Below are 19,267 nucleotides of genomic sequence, written 5' to 3'. Positions count from 1 at the left end.
GATCAACAATCAAAGTCAGGGGCGGAGCTTTTGCAGCGGTTCGACTGATGAAGCTCAAGGTCCCAGGAACAATTTACAAATCCAACGACATGTCAGGAATCACACCAAGGATCCCCCTCTTAGAGAAATGAGCGGTGAATAATCAAGTTGACTCCAGTGCTTTCGTCCACCTCCTGTCTCCATATGGTTAGCAGTTTTCAAACGTAGCTACTCATCACTTACCATGACACAATCCAAGAACTCCTTCTTTTACCCGCAAGCCCTCATGACTCTTCATCGCACGTTTGCCCCTTTCAGTGATATTCTCCAAGTGTCGTCTTTTTTTTCCTGAATGAGTCACTTCTCTTGTGATAAAAACATGTCAACAGGACGCGCAAACTTAACTGCGTCAGCCTCAAGAACCTCTTTAGACTTCACCGCTATAGCCTCAACTCCCCGTCGGACTAGTCTCTTTGACCTACAATGTGTAAGATCCACTGCGTGAGATGCGCCGACTGCTGGAGCCTGTTCGTCAGGTACATCGTTACTTACGAAAGGCCCCGCTACCCTACCAACACCTACAATGAAGTTCAAGCTATCGACGACGCCTTGCCCTCAGATGGCTGTATTCGCTGCTGGAAGAGAAGGAACCAGAAGTTTCGACGCCCAATTCAATGGATACTGAGGAGTTATCGCTCCGAGACGAGCCAAAGCATCCGTTCTTAGGAAGACCACGAGGTTGAATAGGCTAGAACGTCAGCATGTATAGATTGCGTGGGGGTTTAAGCCGTCGCAGTTTTGAATGGATTCTTGTGTGTCTTGGCATCTCAACACGGAAGCACAGGGGGACCCCTTGCGTGTCTGACGCCCGCGTGCTTTGTTGAAGAAACGGTTATGCATGCATGCATGATGTAGGGCATAGCTGGCTGACTGGCTCTATACTCAGAATGGCATAGCCAGCCGATGGAGGCCATCGGGTGGTCCGACAGATAGTTAAGATATCTGCCCAACTTTAGGTAAGAGAACTGAAGGTTGAGACTTATAAGCCCCGTGGCTATTCGTGTTCGCTGGTTCGTCAAAATTTATCGTGCGTGCGTGCGCAGTCAGTGGCCATTGTGGCAACAGTACTCAAGCTCAATCTTGACTGCCCTCGGCGAAAGCTATAGAATGTTGCGTTCCAGTCGATCAGAATAGAATAATCGTGTTCTTCGTAGAATCTTCTAGTAGACGGCAGTTGACGATATGACGTCAATGAGGCATCTCGACACCATCACAGCCACTCCCCCTCAAACCACGTGCACACCACACCAGCAGCACAGCACAGTATGAATTACGACTCTTCTGCAAGATCCATGCCACTGGGTTTAGCCAAGTATGACTGCATCAATGCGTTGCAATACCCGGAGATGGCTCCGGGTTATTATTGTTTTTAAATTGGTGCCTGATTGGACCCTGGGCTCGTAGGAGTAAACTCTCCGCTTGGAGTAAGAAAAGACCCGACTGAGATGGCTCGTATTTCCGCAATGTAGTGCGGAAATCGCATATCGCATCGCATCTCATCTCATCACACAGCTGATATGCATCATTTTGCTAGGGTAACTTATTCCCCATCCCCAACGTCACGATTCACCCCGGAATACCCTCTCCGACTTGACTTGACCGCTGAGGCCGCTTAAGGCCCATCCACCACCACCACCGTGGATCAGCCTCATTGAACACGATTCATAAATTGACCACTGGTGTGATGAGGAGTCCTTCCGGTTTGTCAAAGACCGCTCACCGCCCAGCCTCTATTCCCCTGCTTTTGCGGGTACCCTAACTGTCTGTCAGTCCATGCTTTGCAAAAAATTCCAAGACCAACCCCAAACCTGAAAGTGTCTGGGGCAAAAATTAAACGGCCGCTGATGTTTCACCCCTCTAAATGGTAAACAGGGGCCCCTTGAGTGACTTCCAATTCCGTCTTGTATCCGTGCTGTGAACACAAACGCAGTTCAAGCCAATCCGAGCCCTACCAAATGATGCATCAAATTTTGAGCAATGAGCCGCGAAAGCGCTTGCCACTAATATCCGTTCTTCAACCTGCTTCAACTCAGCATCAAGTTACCCCTGTTGGTGGCTGAAGGTGGCTCCGCGCTTGTCGAACTTGGTAGTGGTGACCCAAAGGAGCAAGATCTTCAATATGCAGCTTTATTATCTTGCAACTGTTTCCGATCTCTAGCCCAATTGACTTCGAGAACTTAACTGATGGGATGTCGACAGCAGTTACGCCACAGCGTGGCCCACCACCACCCGTCAACCACTGCCGAACCCAAGCAAGTGATAAAGGAATGTGTCACTTCCAGTAGCACCGAGTCCAGCTCATTGTGTCTACCGAGGCTTTCTAGAATGTCCTATGATTTCCATCCGATCTGGAGACCAAATATTTGCATTGGGCAGACTCTCATGATCGGGGAACAAGCTGCATGGCCAGGCTATCTTGATGGTCTAGACCCCGCGGCCGGGGGTCCGGTACGTGGCTGACAAGCTGACCAGAGATGCCACTAATCCTGCCTGTTAACAAGGTGCAGGGATAGCCCAAAAGACACACGGTTTTTCGAGAGATGCAATCAGAAGCAGCTTTAAACATTCGGGAACTTAATCCCTGTTCTGATCCATACACATGACCCTGGGCTGTGGCGCAGCTGAATTGAAGCAGGCACATGTTCCTTCCACGAACCGAATACTGTGTAGCAATCCGAAGCATTTTTTGAGGGTTTTCAGCTAGTTTGAGGTGGATTTGAGAAAAGGGTATTTCGACCGCATTGGCGCTTGGTTAGCCCGGCCAGTAGAGTCGATGTCGTGACGTGACGCCGTTCGATCTACCATAATAATGCTCCATTCACGATCGTGGGTCCCGAGATCGCGGGCCACAACAAGGACCCTGACGGTCGTAGCGTCGGGATCCTTAGCTCGGGCCAACCCCAAATCAAATGCCAGCCAGAGTCTTGGAGTAGTATCAATCAGTCTGCCCTTCTGTAACGCTTTTATAACATTGCTGTGCAAGACATGCTATGCTGACATGTTGAACACGCAGACAAGTCCCGTTAGCCAACGGTGCCGTCCGAAGTTCCCGTACCGATTCCGAGGTGCAGAACGCGGAGCCTGAATCTTTCGAGGCCCCGAACCGCTGGGTTTTTCTGGAGCCTTGTTCTGAGAATGGATGTCTCCAGTTGCAGCAAATCGATGGCGCGAGTGTGACGGAGAGACATGTCCGATCTTTCAGACTGGGCGCAACAGCGGCCCCGATCAGTCGGTCGGCCGACTTCAGTGTCAGTGTCAGTGGAAATGTCAGTGGAAATGTCGATGCCAATTCTGCTAAGATGTGAATGGGAATTGCGAGTCAAGCCATCAATATGTAACCTTCGAGTTGGTTCATGAAGAAACTCGTTCTCTCATGTAAGAAAAGTGGATCCAGTTTGAGGTTCGTTTATCCATACAGTACATTTTGTAAGCGCTGCATTACCGCCCCCGCCTGTCGTGCGGGTCGAGGAGCAAAAGCTCCGGCTCCTTGACGGTGCTCATCAGACAAGCGTAAAGGTAAGGTAGTGTTTTCCACCAAAAGTCGCTGCTCGGCGGACGCACAGGATTTTAATATCTCTTTCTTCAAAATGCCTCGTGGTCGCATGCTCTTGTTCCATTTTCTATTTCGTGCGGTACCATCCGCTCGTTCGCCATGTCCCTCTTTTGCCACGAGCCTTCCAGGTAACGTCGCCCGGGGCCGAGACAAACCAACCTGACGTGGACTCGTCTTCTCGCCTTTTTAAGCTCCGGTTGGGTACCTGTAACCCCCTTGAAGCCCCCCTGGATATACCGGACACACTGGGCCTTGGTGGCAACCACCTCTTTACTTTCCTAGACGGCACGTTTGTTTCGACGCCACAGTCTTTATATCAGCCCTATCCGGTTACTGTCAGAAAGTTATTTTGCAACGACTCCTGAGAATTGATCACCAGTATCTTTTGTCTGTGGTAATTGTCAATTTGTCTCTACTTACTCATACATGCGCCATCTTCAACGTTCCAACGTCATTGTCCATGTCCTTCGTGCGAGCCTCCCCCTTCTCAATTGTCGACTTCGATCATCACCCACTCGAACTTTAGGAAAAATCTCGAGTTTACGATAAATGTGCACGCAGCATTCGGCTGCATGCCACGTCTGCGGGAAAGATTATCTCGTTTATGTTGAATTCTGTCACTTCTTCCATCCGCCATTGCTTGTATGCCCACAAGGCCTGCTTTTTCTTCGGAATGGTATGCGTGACGGACAGTGTCCAAGCCCAGTTTGTCCGAATAGTCTGAGAGGAGGCTGTCGGGTCATGTAAAACGCCTGTTGTATATTCAAAATCTCGACCAAGAGGTAGTTACTGCATACTCCTTGTTTCCGATCCACGATCATTCCAAACATGTCTCTCAGGACTTCTGTCCAGCTACTTCAACCTCGACAACTTGATCGATCCCTTTGTACTCTGGGACTTCGAAGTCATATTTCTTTGCGATGGATGGAGTCACAAACCTATGCAGGAAGTTAGTTGCCTCGAGAGAGCGTTGTTGATTGGTACGTACCGCCCGCCAATAAAGTGTCGGCCTTTGAAATGCTTCACTAGTGGCTTTGGTGCCGTTAGGCTAATAAGTGCTGTAGGCATGAAGGAACTGCCAAGTCCCGACTTTGGTGGACCATCTTCGATATCCCAGGATGAGGGAGCATCAACTGCTGTGACTGGCAGCTTCGTGTCTTGGAGAGCTTGAATCACAGCAGGAAATGGTTCTCGAACTTCTCCTGAAAAGCTGAAACCTAGTTGAACGGTCAGAGATTATCGCTATCGAAAAAAGTTCATATACAAACCGAAGATCGCGTCGACAACATGATCCGTCGAGTTCAGCGCCGAGGAGAAATCATCCACGAAAGGGACCTCAAGGTCTTCAAGTTGTTTTGCGAGTCGCTGGGACCAGTATCAGCAACTGTTCAGCTGTCGGATATGGAATCGAGACGGGACGTGTTTGAAAGGCTGGGTACACCCATTTTCCGGTACACCGGTTGTTACCATTCAACGATTCCCGCAGTACTGGTAGAAAACCGACAAGATAATTGTGAGAAGCACATAGCTGCAAGATCGCAGCAATGTTACGAACAAAACGTCATGCGACTTTCATGGTGAAAAACAGTGAAAACCAGATTTTCTTGGTTACCTACCTGATAGAGATCATTCTTGCTTCGTTTGGGATAGAAGACGCTCGGATTGTAACCATACTGACGAAGATGACGAGCAGCGACTAGTCCATCACCACCTGATGCTGTTAGTGAGGATTCATGGTATTTGCAGGTAAGAAGAAAGCACCAACCGTTGTTTCCAGGTCCACACGCGACAAGGATCCTACGGCCACTCTCGAGAGGCTGCAGGCGATAGACTTATGATGTTAGCAGTCCATCGATGGCATGAGCTTTGTGAGACCAAAGTGAAATCTTATAGTCAAAGGCCCATGTAAGGTAAAGTCACTAACCAGCTTGCGAAACAGCAAGTCCAGCGAGCTCCATGAGCTGGTCAATGGAGAACGCTCCAGTGCTCATGAGCTCCTGATCAAGAGCAGCAGCAGCTTTGGCTCCGAGGGTCTAAAACGATCAATGAATGAGCGAAGAGCTATATGAGAGTACCTATGACTTACCTTGATCGCCATAATGCCTTTGAATCTTGTGCTCTTGATAGTAATCGATGAATATTTGCAAAAGTCTCAGTGAAAACCAGATGCCGTATGCGTTCGAAAGATGTGAAAGTTGGGTGATTTCGAAAATGTCGTCAGTCAGGAATGGTTGAAATGTCCAGGGGGTCAAGAACTGACATCACTCGGTAAGAGGTGTTTCATCACGTTGGAGCTCCATTTGGATAGCCACACTATTCCCGGCCGACCCCACCATCTTCCGGGTGATCAAGCAACATCGGCGAAAATAACCCCCGGCTCCGTGTCGAAATTGTCCCAACCTTCAGCAACTGGTGATTGCTTTAATCGTGGTCTTCAAGTCCCCCATATCGCCGCCATGGTTGTCAAGATCCGTCTCGCCCGATTTGGGCGCCGAAACCAGCCCTTCTACAATATTGTCATTGCCCACGCCCGGTGCGTCAGCCCATGCATGATATCTGTTCAATTGAGAGCACCATTAACAGGTATTTAGGACGGCTCGTAACTCCCGTCCGCTCGAGGTCATCGGCACATACGACCCAATTCCTAAACCCGACCCTTACGACACATCCGGAAAACTTCATAAAGACATCAAGCTCGATAGTCAACGCGCGAGGTATTGGATCGGTGTTGGTGCACAGCCTACGGACACAGCCTGGAGGTTACTATCCATGGTGGGAATTCTACCAAAGAAGCAATTTGGCCCCAAACAAGACAACACAAAGGGTGTTGTGGACCAGGAGAAGGTCAGGATTCGATAAGTGGCCCAGGGGGTTGTATGATATGTACGAAAAGGCATCTCTGGGCGTTGGTTTGGGGACGCTATCACGAAGTTCAGATAGAGTCGACAAAAACAGAGAGCCGTATCAATCTCGAGGAGTATTGGGGGCTCGGGCATGCTACTGGATCAAAGACCTGTGTAGCAACTGGGGAAAGCTGTATGATGTTTGTTTGAAGGGTTCAAATCACGACGACCAATCCATTTTTTCGCTATTGTAATTGTATTGAAGCACTACCCAATACCATGTCTAACTAAGTTTAAGCCGTCTATTGAAGCTGAGACGCTGAGAAAAACATCATGTGCCCCTTCTTACAACGCCTATATCCAATATTGTCATCCCTGAGGCCGTAAGAGAAAATGATATAATTAATGAGTGACAGCAAAGAAAATGTTGAGAACAAGACACACGGTCATGACAACAGATCCGTATATCGCAAGTGCGAGGGCGAGTCTACGCAGATGATGGTGTTCGATATGCTCGAGATCCCATCGCCACTTGCGTCTCCAACGCCAGGAGTTTCGGCTGCTGCGGGTGCTGGCATTGCTAGCAATGCTCACACCACTGCGAACACTAGTTGTGCTCTGAGCCAGAGCAGCAGAGTCCTCAACATCTGAGGTGGGTGTGTCCTCGTCGATATCATCGTCTTCCTTGGCCAGTCGTTGGTGATGTATGCTATCTGGGTTACTGATCTTGTAATAAAAGAGACCTGGGAGAATAAAACTGATAGATGTTGAACCAGTGCTGCCAACGAAGGCCAGGACACGATCAAGGCTAGTGACTGAGAGAGCAGTCATATAGGCGAAGGTGAGAATGAAAGTAGTGATCACAGCGAACCGGAGGTCAGACATCGGGGCAGTGCTTCCATGATCGCCGGCTGGGGATGCTGGGAGTAATGGTGTTGCGGTTCGTCCGTTACTCGACGAGTTGCGGTTTGGTCGCCATTTCAATACAGCGTCTAGTGAAGCTCGGCATGGGTGAACCTGCAAAGGAACCGAGAAAGTGACTAGTACAACAATGGCGGCTTTTCCGATTGTTGAAGCAGCTCCAGTGGGATCTGCCTTGGTTAGCTTATGCAAATATTGGCGAGGGGTAAACGTACACATGGAAACTATGTTGCCCACAACAGCATTGCCAAAAGTAAGGTAACCAGTAATAGCCACAACAATATAAATGGACGCAGCAGAGCCAATGCTTGTGCCAACAACTCCAATAATGCTTGATGGTGAGTTATCCTTCAGTTCGTTGAGGATGGAGAACATCTAACTGTGTTAGCTGGATCATGAACTTGAACAAGTTTGACATACATTCTGATGGCAAGTATATGCAAACACAACGACTGGTAGAGCGCTCAATGTCTCAATAGCTCCGCCCCACTGGATCACTCTGATACTACCAGGGTCGGCGTGCTTGTCGGATGCAAAGTGATAGATCACCAAAACAATTAAATACCCGATGGAGACCAGCGCAACAATGCTGGTATACTTTAATGAGTCCAGCCTCCTCAGAAAGCTCAGAGGAATAATAATAAGCATAAATGCGGTGATCCAAAAGTTTCGATCAACCAGATACGGAGCGCTGTTGGCGTTGCTGAGGAAGCCCAACACCACGCCAGGCATAAGATCTCCGATGATAATCATGTAAGACACGCCAACTCCGAAGCACTTAATTGCAATTGCAGCATCGAATATAACGGCGGCGTTGGGATAGGTGATTTGCGACAAGGCAAAGAAGGATGAAGTTCCTCGGTCGAGATATCGGGCGCATCGAGATTGTAGGTAAAGACCGCAAGCGGCAGTCAATCCAGACCACAGTATCAGCACCACTCCCAACATGATACCCATATGTGACATAACTGAGGGCATGGCAAGAGTGCCAGCTCCAACAACTGCGCATCCTGTGTCAGCACGTGCCACAGAGAAAGAGAGATAGCGAACGTACTTGTATTTAGCAGGTTTACGACACTGCTGATCGTGGTGGCTTGGCCTCCATGGCCGCCATCCTTTTGACCACGACGTCGAGGTCTGAGAGATCTTTCGTCAGTGATGATGTTCCCTCAATCGGTGTAGGCAGAGCGAGATCGCCTCACCTTGACATGTCGCCGGCACTTCTAAATAGAGAAGCGTTTCCATCAGATATTGTAGAGTAGTTCGTCATTACACGGCGATAAGGTGTAGACTCGTCGAGGATTCGGCGCGATCGCGAGGGGTAAAGCTAAGTGTAGTTAGGTTATGCGTCCTTCTGCTGTTATGTAGCGTCGTAGGTTTTGGAGGTATGTATGTTCGTTATCGCTGCGTTCCTCGGGATCCTAATCCGATTGCTGACTAGGCACGAGGCGGAAAGGCGGAAAGTTGGTAGGCCAGCAGCCCTAGGCCTGATTGCGTCAATCCGGTCGCTGGTTGGTACTGCACCGTCCCGCGGCACAAAGGCCCCTGACGAACAAACAGTTCAACACTCCCGTCCGATCACGACAGACCAAAACAGTAAGTCACGAGCGAAGTGCCAACGAGGCTGTTGTGGATGATTGAGATGCAGGAGGAAGAAGAAACAGTCAGGAGATGGTTTAGTACGAATTCCTGACAGTGCCTGGTTGGGTCTCTTCTCCTGCCACGATCCTTGAAATAAATGACGGGGAGCTGCTGGAGGGTTTTGCCGAACTCATGCGGCCAATGAGCGCGCGCCAAGATGATGATTTGGCGAATCATTGGGCTTTTCTGACAAGCCATGATCCTAATCTGGGGAATAACTTCAGGGCTTGCCAGGGGCATATGAGACGAAGAGTATATAGTTCTGCAACGTCCTTATGATAAAGAGTAGTGGCTTGATATTCGACAAGTTTACATATCTAATACTAGGGGATAAAGTCTAACATTACTTCAATCCAGTTTTCCTTTTCCTTTCTCACATTCTCCAAACAAAATGCGCCGCTTTTTGCGACAACAAAGACCATGATTCTGCAGGTCTCACAATTTCATGACATCCTCCTGACCCCCCACTTTGGCCCTTGACCGCATCCACTCCGTCATTCTTCTGCCGTACTGTACCTCACCTTACCTCACCTTTAGGTCCCGCGCTTGTGCCGCGCGCTCGCTGTCACGATGGCCACCAATATGGACGAAACAACTCTTTCTACGCTCGATCTATTGGAGTCGCGACTTCTCCGTATCGAGCATCTCCTCTATGGCCAGAACCAATCACCAGCGCTGGCTCAAGACCAGTCGGCGGCTAGCCAGCTCAACAAGCTAGAGCGACGTTTCTCGATGCTCCTGTCCGATGTCCGCGTTTACCACGAGCTCATGAAGATCTGTATGTATCAGGAATATTTTATAGTTCTCAATCCATACTGACCCCCTGTCAGACAGAGCTCACCCCGATTTCTTTCATTCGTCCGACCCATCAGAGCCACCATCACAGCTGGACATCGATGCACTCCAATCCATTGTTCTAGCCTCAGCATCCGCCTTTCCTGCGACTCTATCGTCCCTTACCGCGATCAAAGACAGTCCGATTCCAGATCCTGCGGATAGCGCAGCGCTTGTGGCATTGCAGGATAGAATGAGAGCAATCGAAGCAACTCAAATCGCGCAAGCTGCTGAGATAGCCGACCTGAGACAAAGGAGTGAAATCGCGGTTCGTTCCTGGTACGAAACAGGTATTCTTGATAACTCAAAGACAATGGCCAATCTCGAGTCCCGTGTGAAGGTTGTTGAACGCCAGGTGAGGAGGGCGGAGCGAGAGTTGGAAGCTGAAGAAGAGCTATGAAAACATGTTCAAAGATACCCTTGAAATTAAGAAATTGGTTGATTTAGACCTGTTGGTAATGGGCAAGTAGAAGTACATACAACCCATACGTATCATCTGCGCCGGTGGCCCAATATATTCATTCAACGATGCATTCGAGTTCGACGTCAGCAAGTCAAAGAGTTAGCTATTCGTTTTGGCTGACTTCTTTTTCAGAGCCTGTCCTATAGGAAGGGGTGTTGCAGGACATGATTGCAGGTGAGGCTGAGCTGTATCAACATCGCCCAGTCAGCTCATCGTTTGTACTTGACATATCATGAAGAGGAGATCGAGTCTTGATTTCCCCCCGACTTTGTAATAGATTGCATCCAGATTAGCCATGAATTCCTTCTTGAAGTCCCACCTTAATATCAATACCAACCCTAGCTCGAAGCAGTGGGTATGAGCATCGCAATCTTATGCCCAGTTCCCGTTTAATGCAACTGACGTTTTGCTTTTAATTTTGCAGTAGTCTACTGCCAGGATATCCTGACGATCGTCTTCGTGGCCATTACATTGAAACTGTTCTTTGTTCTAGGTGCCGAGTTAAAGGCTGTCTTTGTACCTGAGCAGACAGTATATCATCGAGGGCTGATAAAGTGTAGGAGGATTGTTTCGGAACTTGATACGCCGACTTGGTGCCCACGCGATCATAGTGACTACATCTCTTTACAGCTTCATGTGGAAGACGATCCAAAACCTAGATACTATACATTTTTTTTGAACTTCAATCTTTTTATTCACTAGTGAAACCTCAGTTTTCCGTCTTCAATGCCCGAAATGTGTTTCAATACTGTTTTGCTGTCTCGTGGCTGAATCAATAAGTGGTAATATCTAAACCAATGTGACTTTGAAAAGATCGTGATACTGCATGAGATGACGAATTTTAACCTTCATTGGAATAATTCAGCAAGGTGTAGGAATGAAGAGTGATAGTATGAGGGTGAAGAAGGGACTTGAGGTTTCGCAAGCTGGACATGATACATATCTTCTAACTCGAGCCAATTCCGTATTAGAAGATATGCGTTCTAGCTGCTCTATTCAAACAGTCCATAGACCCGCGATTGGTTTGGCAGCCAGTTTATATACGTCATCCTTTGTGAAGCTTCCTATGATTGTTGCTACCAAGAGATGTCAAGACGTGAAACGGTTTGAGCACATGTAACAGGTGTGTTAGAAAACCTCGGATTCTGGAGTTGCCAGCTTGGAAGCGCTCCCTAAGGCATTGTCGTGTCGTTCGGCTTCACTAATTCCAGGTTGTACTACGCAACTTCTAGGTAATATCTCTCCGGCACAACTCACATGATCGCGAGTGGATCGTGGATCCGTCTGAAGCTTTGAGCTGTTGAGTCGTACCTGGCGCTAGCTGCGTAGTCTAGTTTCATGTCATGTAATCGGTAGCAAAAGAACATGTGCAAACACTACCGTGTAAGGCGTCTCATGGGCGGTACCTTTCACCACATTCAACAACATCCCACGTTCTTCACGATGAGCCTCAAGCAAGAGATATCACAGGGCCCTTGGCCATAACCGGCCCTGATACACGGACGCTAGCCCCGGGAAGTCCAGGTGATCAGCAACACCAGCGACCGTTGGAACAGGGCCTCAGCCCAAGCTTTTTGTCAAATGGAGCAGCTCCATAAACGATGCTGCGCTGTCATCAAACGATCTGCTTTGTAGCGCAGCCGATCGTCAAGACAAAGGAAGAGAAGCCACGTGTCGATGAACATGGCAAAGCAAGCCTTTGACACTGAACGTCATGAAGATCGATCGGATTGGAAAATCCGTGGCTGTGCGGCTTATCGTTCGTTGAGTTTGGTGGTTCCAGGGGGATAAATCCCATTCCGTGACAGGGGTTAAGTAAAGTTTCAAAGAAAAGCCCTTGGCAGGTTTTTGTCGGCAAAGACACAAAAGGTTGTGCAACATGGGATGAATCGTGACTCTGGGCCTGTCAGAGCCCTTGGCGGGTAGTGAGGCAGCCGGTCACAAGTTGGGTTTAAGTGTAGGACAAGAACTGAAAATTCAGGTTTGGCATTGTTGAAGATACCTGAGGTGGCGCGCTGCTGGCTTGAATCAGGTAAGTATCACATCAGGGGCTAGCAGGGCATGGCAACTTGATTATAGCAAGAAAGAGTAAACTCAAGGATTGAGCATGATCACTTCGTGACGCTGTCATGAAAGGAGGACAGAGTCCACCGAGAAAAGATGATAGATCCGCAACGGTAGCGATTAGCTGTGCCGATCTAACGGAACCGGTTTAGAATGATCAGCTGTCGCTGGGGTCTGATGCAAGCAATTGCAAGGCATCAATATCAGATCTTTTTGAGAAGAAAGCTCGGACAACATTGAATTAAAAGTTCAACTTCTGTGTTGAAACAGCCCGAAAAAGTCTACCACATTTGAATGGTTGTCACGAGGCAGAGCGCACTCAATGTTTCACATTAGTGCTTTATTCGGGTTAAATACCAGCCACTCAATGATAAAATCCAATGTCTTGCATCTTTCAAGAAGGCGCACGCGAGCCCTGCTTGAGTTGATCTGCCTCTGGTCAACATTTCCTCTTGTATGAATGCGCGGAATTCGTGAACTGTGGCCCTGTGCTTGACCAGCCGGGACGGCATCGATGAAACTCCTGCGATGGAGTCAAGGCCGCTTCTCTGGCCTCACAGCGAGCCAATAACCCGCATTAGACTTGACCCTAGTCGAACCTCAAACAAGACGGGGCAAAATAGGTCAATTCGCAAAGCACATGGACGGTGTTGCCGTGGATCGAGGTATTTTGCAGCCACAGTCTGTTGAACTGGGCTGACTGCTTTGGAGACGAGTCAGACAGAATTCCTGTCCAGGGCGCGTTTAACGTGATGATGTCGGCTGGGGTAGGCTGGGGTTTCCAAGACAGTGTTTACTCTAACTTTCACTGGACAATAGTCACAGTATCATCCATTCCTGCGAGAGCCTGGATGAGTGATAGCAGCTGAACATGCCAGAATAAGTTGAAGGTTGCCTGCACTATACACAGCTTTGGCTGCTACCATTTCTCATCTTGAATATTGAAAGTACTGTAACGAATATCGACACCAATAAGTCACCACCAACAAGCAAGACATTGAAACGAAACAATTGCTCTCTATCGTCTCTAATCCAATCACGGACTCGGCTTGTTAAACTTGTCCGGCTTCTCTCCCTCTTTGCAAAATCCACCCTGTCACGGTCACGACAGCTTCTCCAGAGCCCTGAACTTGGGCCCGAGCCAACGAGCAGACGAAGCGCCACAGACAACAGGGGGCAGGGCATGATTTGATTTGCTCAGAGCACCCGGAACCATCGTCTGCCTTTCATTTCCCGATAGCCTGGGGCCCAGCACAGCCGCAGGGAACTCTATAGTGGATTTGAGGCCCTGAACCTGAACGACACCCACTGGTCATATTAACTTTCCATCGATTCCTGAAATCTCATCATCTTTTATTTCGACGAGTTCTTTTCCTGGCAACCAAATTCACTCATTTCTATATCATTGATTGATATACCTCCCTCTTCAATTCGTCACACGGTCTCAATACGAACCGGAATCGGGCCAAGACTGCCCTTGCTGCTGGATCAGGCCCTGGTTGTGCTTCAATTCTCCCTTCCCCTGATTCCGTGCCCTTCCTGTCTGACTGTGACCGCGTCACGTCTGCCACTGCGACGCTACACACGGCGGTACCTTGTTACTGGTCTGGTTACCAAGAAGTACAGTACGGCCATTACTTCTCATTCGTTGCAACACTCATTGGGGTGGCAGTGGCTTTCATTCAGCACAGAACTGTACTCGACAGCCACTTGTTGTTCCTCATAACAGCCGCGCGTATTTGTATCTTGCACAAGTTGCACGGGCGGGCTGTTGTTATTGTTTTCACCATCACAATTTCCTCGACCACGTTTATCGACTCGGGCTCCTCACAACTTTGTTCAGCAGTTGCATCACGCCGCAATATCCACTATCTCGAGCGTACTGAACCTTCTGTGCCCATTGTAAAAAGGTCCCCGGTCTTTCGCTGGGCTAGAACTGAACTGGACTGGACTGGGTTGCCCCTTGTCTCCGCGTTTTTCCCCCTTCTCACCCGCAGCCAGCGCATCCCGCCCATCCCATCCACTCAATCTGTCCATTCTCTTCCCATTTCAAACCGTCCGTTCAATTCAATTCAATCATTTCCACCCTCTCCTTCTTTTCTTCCTTTCCCTCCCACTGAATCCACTCACCTAAGGTAATCTTTTATCTCAACCGCGAGCTTGGGTCATTCCACTCCTTTCTTTTCGATCTTCTTATTATTACCTACCTATTTCCTGTCTTTCGACTTTCCTCATCTGTCGCGACCTCCCGCTCGTCTTACGCCAACCGAAATCCTACAAACGATCGACACTGTTTCACTTCGCTTGGCTCTGCACAGCACTGCAACGAATCGATTCCGGCACAGCCTCTTCGCTTTACATCGCTCTTCCTTCGACGAATGCTCCGGTAGCAATCGAGTCTTGCTTACGCCTGTTTGTCAACCGACCATTACCAACGAAGAAAGCGCGTGCCCTCACTTTAGCATCAGCCTCGATCGCCAGCTCGTTCGACACCGAAGTTCCTTATGCCATCGTATTCTCTCAACTCTCCCTCGCTTCAGAAAATGGATCACTCAAGAATGTATGGCCAGCGCAAGGGCATTCAAATGAGCAACATCCTCGGCGACCCCTTCGCCCTGGCCACGCTCTCCATTAGCACGGTGCGTTCCTCTTGCGCCCCGTCACAGCCCTTCAACTAATTGACCTTTGCAGCTCGCCTGGTTTATCACCTTTGTCTCCTGTATTATTGGACGGATACAACAAAATAGCGATGCCGACCTTGCCAAGAACGACCCTTTCCCAACTTTCGTGTGGTGGAGCTGCATCTACTGTCTATGCCTGATTGTCGGCGTCTTTGTCGTCATTGGAAGCGATGCAGTTCATACCTACCACGTTGCTGTGACTGGTTATCTCGCTGCAGGAATTGTTCTCGTTTCGTCCGGAATCAACCAGCTCCTTTACTCTAACAGCGGCGCCCGCGAGGCTGCTTCTGCTGGCTTTATTCTGCTGGCCATGGTCATCGTGAGTTGTATTCCAGATTGACTTCAGGCGAAAATCTAATAAAGAGTCAGGTTATTTGGACGTTTTACTTTGGATCCAGCCCCTCTTCAACTCCCCGAGCTTTCCTTGACTCATTCGCCCTCGCCAAAGAATCCACTACGATTCATCGATCTACTATGAACGCCTACGGTGGCCGCCCTGAGACATCCAACTCGGTCCAACCCCCTCAGATGTACACTTCCGCTCAGCTTAATGGTTTTGAGAACCCATCACCTGTGGGAGGTATCTCACAGGTCGGGGGAGCACGCGGATCAGCAGTCCCCCAAAGCTTTACCAACTCAGTTATGCAACAACAACCACCGCAAGCCAAGCCAAACAACTCTCCCGGCAACGACACCGAGGTCGTGCCACCCACTGAATATCCCTATAGAGCAAAGGCCATTTACAGCTACGAGGCCAACCCGGATGACGCCAACGAAATTTCATTCTCCAAGCACGAGATCCTCGAAGTATCAGATGTTAGCGGAAGGTGGTGGCAAGCGCGCAAGGAGAGCGGCGAGACGGGTATTGCGCCCAGCAACTACCTCATCCTGTTATGAGCAATGATCCATGCATGGATTCCCCGGGATACCCGTTCGGCGATGTGCGATATATCGCCCGTCGAACACCGTCAGACCCACGTACGGGCTGCTCGTTCATTGTTTGTCGCATTTTAACGTTTTTAGAGTCACGACTCGGCGATTTGGTTTCAGCACTGGGATGGGAAATATGTTGGATGGAGTATATTTGGGACGAAAAACCCCTTTGTGTTATACCTCGGACCACGGCGCCTGCAACTAGGCTGTTCTTTTCACTTTGAATGTCTTCTTTTCTACTGTCCTCACTTATTGTTGTTCTTCGCTTTATCTATTATCCTCGGAAAACCACGATATTTCATTCGGTTAAGGTTTCTCACCCTCTGACGGAGTGGCATAGGCCCGCAGCCACACCGGGTCGTCGGGCAGTAAGTTTACGAGGAAACGTGCTACTGGACCTGCGAGCAGGCTGGGCTTTGTATGGAAGGGGTTATATTTTGTCAATGGATCTGGGTTGGTCAGGTGCAGATATGAATAGTACCAAGCAAGCTGTAGTTACAACGACGAGGGATCAAGGTATCCCTTCGACCTAGTGAACACGATGATTATTGGAATGCGAACTGAATCCTCGAATTCATCAATTGTGAGGTTGGGCTGGGGCTAAATTTAGGATCTGCAACTGGCGGGACCATTCAACAGCCATTGAGACCAATGCATGTGGTGTCAAGGTTTTACTCAGGAACGCGTGGCAGTTTCTTTGAAAAACCGGGTATCAATGACATGTCTAATCTAGCCTACCTGAGACTAGACGACGTACCGTTCTGGAGCTTGGGTCGTGTCCAAGTTAAAGCAACCACTTGCCCTAAGTTCATCTTGAACTCAGTACATAATCCTCCGGCTGCATTCCGCGTGTTTGTCGCTGAGGGGGGATGGCATTGCTTGATATGTTGACGACGCCGGTATGTGCCCGGTGCCAATCCCACCTGGCTTGCTCATTGATCGGTGCGACTTCACGTCTCGGCCTCTTGGACATGATGCGTCGCCTTGGAGATCTCGCTGCACAGAAGGACCATATTCCATAGTGCCTCCGTTGAGCTGTTTCTTCGTTTGTCGTTTTTCTGGAACTCAATACCGCCTTGACTTTTCACCCTTCCAATCTCTTCCTGAGCTCCCTCTCCTTCTGTAGCACCTCCAGCTCTAATCTCTCAACACCATAACGCAGAGCCTCCTTGCGCTGCCGAACTGCTCGCGCGCGGAGCTTCTCCTCTGCAGTTAACTTACGACTCCCGGTTCTCTGCTTCTTAGACTTTCCACCGTATTCGTCGTAGTCATCGTCCGGGCGGGATAAACGACCCTGCTGGAGCTCTGCGCGGGCTTTGAGTGTTTCGATGCGACGCTCCTGGCGCTCGATCTGGGAGTCCGCGCGGGCAAGAAGAAGGGCAATATACGGGCCAATTTCGTCGCGTAGTGAGGCTTCGGCTGCAGCGAGAGTGGGCTGTGGGATGAGTTCGTAGTGCTGCGAGGTGTAAGTAGAAGCAACGTAAGGTGAGTGGAGAGACTTACGCGGACGGTCTTGAGGACGTTGACTAGACGGGGAAAATCGGAGACGCCATTATCAAGAGTCTCAACGGAGGATTCGAGGAACTTAAGGGATGTGCGGAGAGAGGAGACGCAATCGGAGTATGTCGAGAGGTTGCTGGCGGCCATGATGTTTACCGTGGGGTGTTCTGGTCGTTACTCGCGGGGTAGGTTGTTGATACGAATTGATGCTACAGTACAGTACTTTTCTCAATGGTTTGTGGAGTCGTTCGTGGTCATAGGTTCTTGGTGTTTGTCCCTGAATTAGTCATGCGCCGGGTATCATAAGCGCCTTTGGATTGTTGTGATTCCACTTGATGATGCGGAGCGCGAAAGTTGATAAACAATGACGACGGCGCACGGGCCAGTCGCTTAATTCGCCCTCAACTGCTCTACCGAGCTTCCTCCGACTACAGCTTCAACCTCATGTCATATCATGTCACTTCAAGATTGAAATGCATTGTTTTTGAAAAACATTCTTTTCCGTTCTCTCATCGAGCCTGAAAGCTGAGCCTAATTGTGAGAGTATGATATTAAGTCTGGATGAAATGTTCTTTATGAGAAGTCATGATGACTTCGAATTTATATTGATCCCCAACCATATCTTGAAATAAAGATTGGCCGGCGTAAAGATTTTGCTTAAACTTATTCTACCTCTCTTGACGTTTCATATCTTCAATCATAAGCATAGGCCCGTCAATCATATTCCGGACGAATAGCAACTGGAAGTGTAAAGCACAGTCTTTGTATAATTCAAGACAAAAGGCTGAACAGTATTATTGATCCCCAATTCAGAAGTCTCGTCTTGATGTAGGAATCGAAAGAAGCTTTTTATATAATAATAATGCATAAAATATGTTTACCTGCATTTGATGATGAACTCTGGCCATCCCCTAACTTATGAAATAAGAAAAAACTTCCAGGTTGTAATTGAGCCTACCTGTATTTTCGGTCAATAAGTTCCCATTCTAAATAAAATCGATCAAAGAGATTATCTTACAGCTTATCTAAAGTTTCCATTAGCAGTTCTATCTCGGCAGCAACAGCAAATTATGATCGGAGATGAAAGCTAATATCTCTAATGCCTACTGGACGTCACTTGGTTGCATGTTTGTCTGCAGCCCAATTCAAGATGTACCGACTTTCTTGGCCGGAGAAGTTTAAAATCACTCCGTGTCTGCGAGTTGCTGAATATGTCGGATGAAACCCTCGATCTTCGCCTTTCGGTCCCCTTGAATATACCTGGCCAAGGCTAGCGTCCATGATTCAGAATTTCACTCGACAGGCTTTGGACGGTGCAAGCTATGCCTGCCCAAGAATCCCTATTGTTGTATGGCTGACGGATCCTGATAAAATACAATTAAAGAAGTAGAGTACTAGATCGCACTTCCCATACAGTCAGCCAACAAACACCAGTACGAGCCCTCTATTCAAGCAATATTATGAAGTTCTTACACCAGGTTTCATTGCGTGTTACAAACTCACACAGAGTCACCTTGTTATCGGAGCTGCAACGATTATTAGTATTTACTTCGTGTAGAAGATTCGACTTATCGTGTTTCCGGTTTGTTCTAGGACCTCAATGTGGGTTCTGGCCTGAGAGCGACGGCTGGTTTTTGGAATCAAATCAGCATGTATCGACTTGTAGAAACCACTACAGATGATCTATATTATCGACCTGGACTGTCCTGAGTGGGATCTCTGTTCCTTTGCTTTGGCTGTATTCAGGACAGTTCTGGGCATCATTAGAATGCCTGTGGCTGTGGAGTTAAGTAAA

At 48.7% G+C, this 19,267-nt stretch overlaps 6 protein-coding genes across 6 annotated transcripts; 3 read left to right on the top strand and 3 right to left on the bottom strand.

Annotated features, from left to right (window-relative positions):
* Nucleotides 1-4,427: 4,427 nt before the first annotated feature.
* On the bottom strand, nucleotides 4,428-5,690 carry BKA55DRAFT_686800 (NAD(P)H-hydrate epimerase; the record flags this gene model as incomplete). The annotated part of the gene is made up of 7 exons (XM_046198981.1): nucleotides 4,428-4,530; nucleotides 4,581-4,809; nucleotides 4,861-4,957; nucleotides 5,209-5,303; nucleotides 5,358-5,423; nucleotides 5,517-5,625; nucleotides 5,679-5,690. The coding sequence occupies 7 exons, from the start codon at nucleotides 5,688-5,690 to the stop codon at nucleotides 4,428-4,430; spliced, it is 711 nt and encodes a 236-aa protein (XP_046053099.1).
* Nucleotides 5,691-5,941: 251 nt separating this feature from the next.
* BKA55DRAFT_560719 (ribosomal protein S16 domain-containing protein) lies at nucleotides 5,942-6,674 on the top strand. The gene is made up of 2 exons (XM_046192110.1): nucleotides 5,942-6,125; nucleotides 6,184-6,674. Exons 1-2 carry the CDS (start codon nucleotides 6,049-6,051, stop codon nucleotides 6,449-6,451), a joined length of 345 nt encoding a protein of 114 aa, XP_046053098.1. The 5' UTR covers nucleotides 5,942-6,048; the 3' UTR covers nucleotides 6,452-6,674.
* Nucleotides 6,675-8,581, bottom strand: BKA55DRAFT_560718 (transmembrane amino acid transporter protein-domain-containing protein). Its single transcript, XM_046192109.1, has 3 exons — nucleotides 8,559-8,581; nucleotides 7,777-8,493; nucleotides 6,675-7,731 (listed from the first exon to the last, which is right to left on the bottom strand). The coding sequence occupies exons 2-3, from the start codon at nucleotides 8,332-8,334 to the stop codon at nucleotides 6,838-6,840; spliced, it is 1,452 nt and encodes a 483-aa protein (XP_046053097.1). The 5' UTR covers nucleotides 8,335-8,493; nucleotides 8,559-8,581; the 3' UTR covers nucleotides 6,675-6,837.
* A 986-nt stretch (nucleotides 8,582-9,567) lies between these two features.
* BKA55DRAFT_686797 (uncharacterized protein) lies at nucleotides 9,568-10,231 on the top strand (the record flags this gene model as incomplete). Its single annotated transcript, XM_046198980.1, has 2 exons — nucleotides 9,568-9,775; nucleotides 9,828-10,231. 2 exons carry the CDS (start codon nucleotides 9,568-9,570, stop codon nucleotides 10,229-10,231), a joined length of 612 nt encoding a protein of 203 aa, XP_046053096.1.
* Nucleotides 10,232-14,916: 4,685 nt separating this feature from the next.
* BKA55DRAFT_504393 (uncharacterized protein) lies at nucleotides 14,917-15,936 on the top strand (the record flags this gene model as incomplete). The annotated part of the gene is made up of 3 exons (XM_046187089.1): nucleotides 14,917-14,997; nucleotides 15,050-15,358; nucleotides 15,409-15,936. The coding sequence occupies 3 exons, from the start codon at nucleotides 14,917-14,919 to the stop codon at nucleotides 15,934-15,936; spliced, it is 918 nt and encodes a 305-aa protein (XP_046053095.1).
* Nucleotides 15,937-16,780: 844 nt separating this feature from the next.
* On the bottom strand, nucleotides 16,781-17,816 carry BKA55DRAFT_279510 (DASH complex subunit Spc19). The gene is made up of 2 exons (XM_046185498.1): nucleotides 17,476-17,816; nucleotides 16,781-17,428 (listed from the first exon to the last, which is right to left on the bottom strand). The coding sequence occupies exons 1-2, from the start codon at nucleotides 17,617-17,619 to the stop codon at nucleotides 17,057-17,059; spliced, it is 516 nt and encodes a 171-aa protein (XP_046053094.1). The 5' UTR covers nucleotides 17,620-17,816; the 3' UTR covers nucleotides 16,781-17,056.
* Between the last annotated feature and the right edge of the window lie 1,451 nt (nucleotides 17,817-19,267).

This window comes from Fusarium redolens (genome assembly GCF_020744475.1).
Source record: "Fusarium redolens strain MPI-CAGE-AT-0023 chromosome Unknown BKA55scaffold_4, whole genome shotgun sequence".
Taxonomy (NCBI): domain Eukaryota; kingdom Fungi; phylum Ascomycota; class Sordariomycetes; order Hypocreales; family Nectriaceae; genus Fusarium; species Fusarium redolens.
Note: the sequence above shows the minus strand (reverse complement) of the source record. Positions and strands in the feature narration are given on the sequence as shown.

Coding starts and splice junctions, on each gene's coding strand:
- BKA55DRAFT_279510 (XM_046185498.1), bottom strand. CDS start 17,619: ATGGCCGCCAGCAACCTCTCGACATACTCCGATTGCGTCTCCTCTCTC. Junction 17,429..17,475: donor ACGTCCTCAAGACCGTCCGC/GTAAGTCTCTCC, acceptor TACACCTCGCAG/CACTACGAACTCATCCCACA.
- BKA55DRAFT_560718 (XM_046192109.1), bottom strand. CDS start 8,334: ATGCCCTCAGTTATGTCACATATGGGTATCATGTTGGGAGTGGTGCTG. Junction 7,732..7,776: donor CATATACTTGCCATCAGAAT/GTATGTCAAACT, acceptor TAACACAGTTAG/ATGTTCTCCATCCTCAACGA.
- BKA55DRAFT_560719 (XM_046192110.1), top strand. CDS start 6,049: ATGGTTGTCAAGATCCGTCTCGCCCGATTTGGGCGCCGAAACCAGCCC. Junction 6,126..6,183: donor ATTGTCATTGCCCACGCCCG/GTGCGTCAGCCC, acceptor ACAGGTATTTAG/GACGGCTCGTAACTCCCGTC.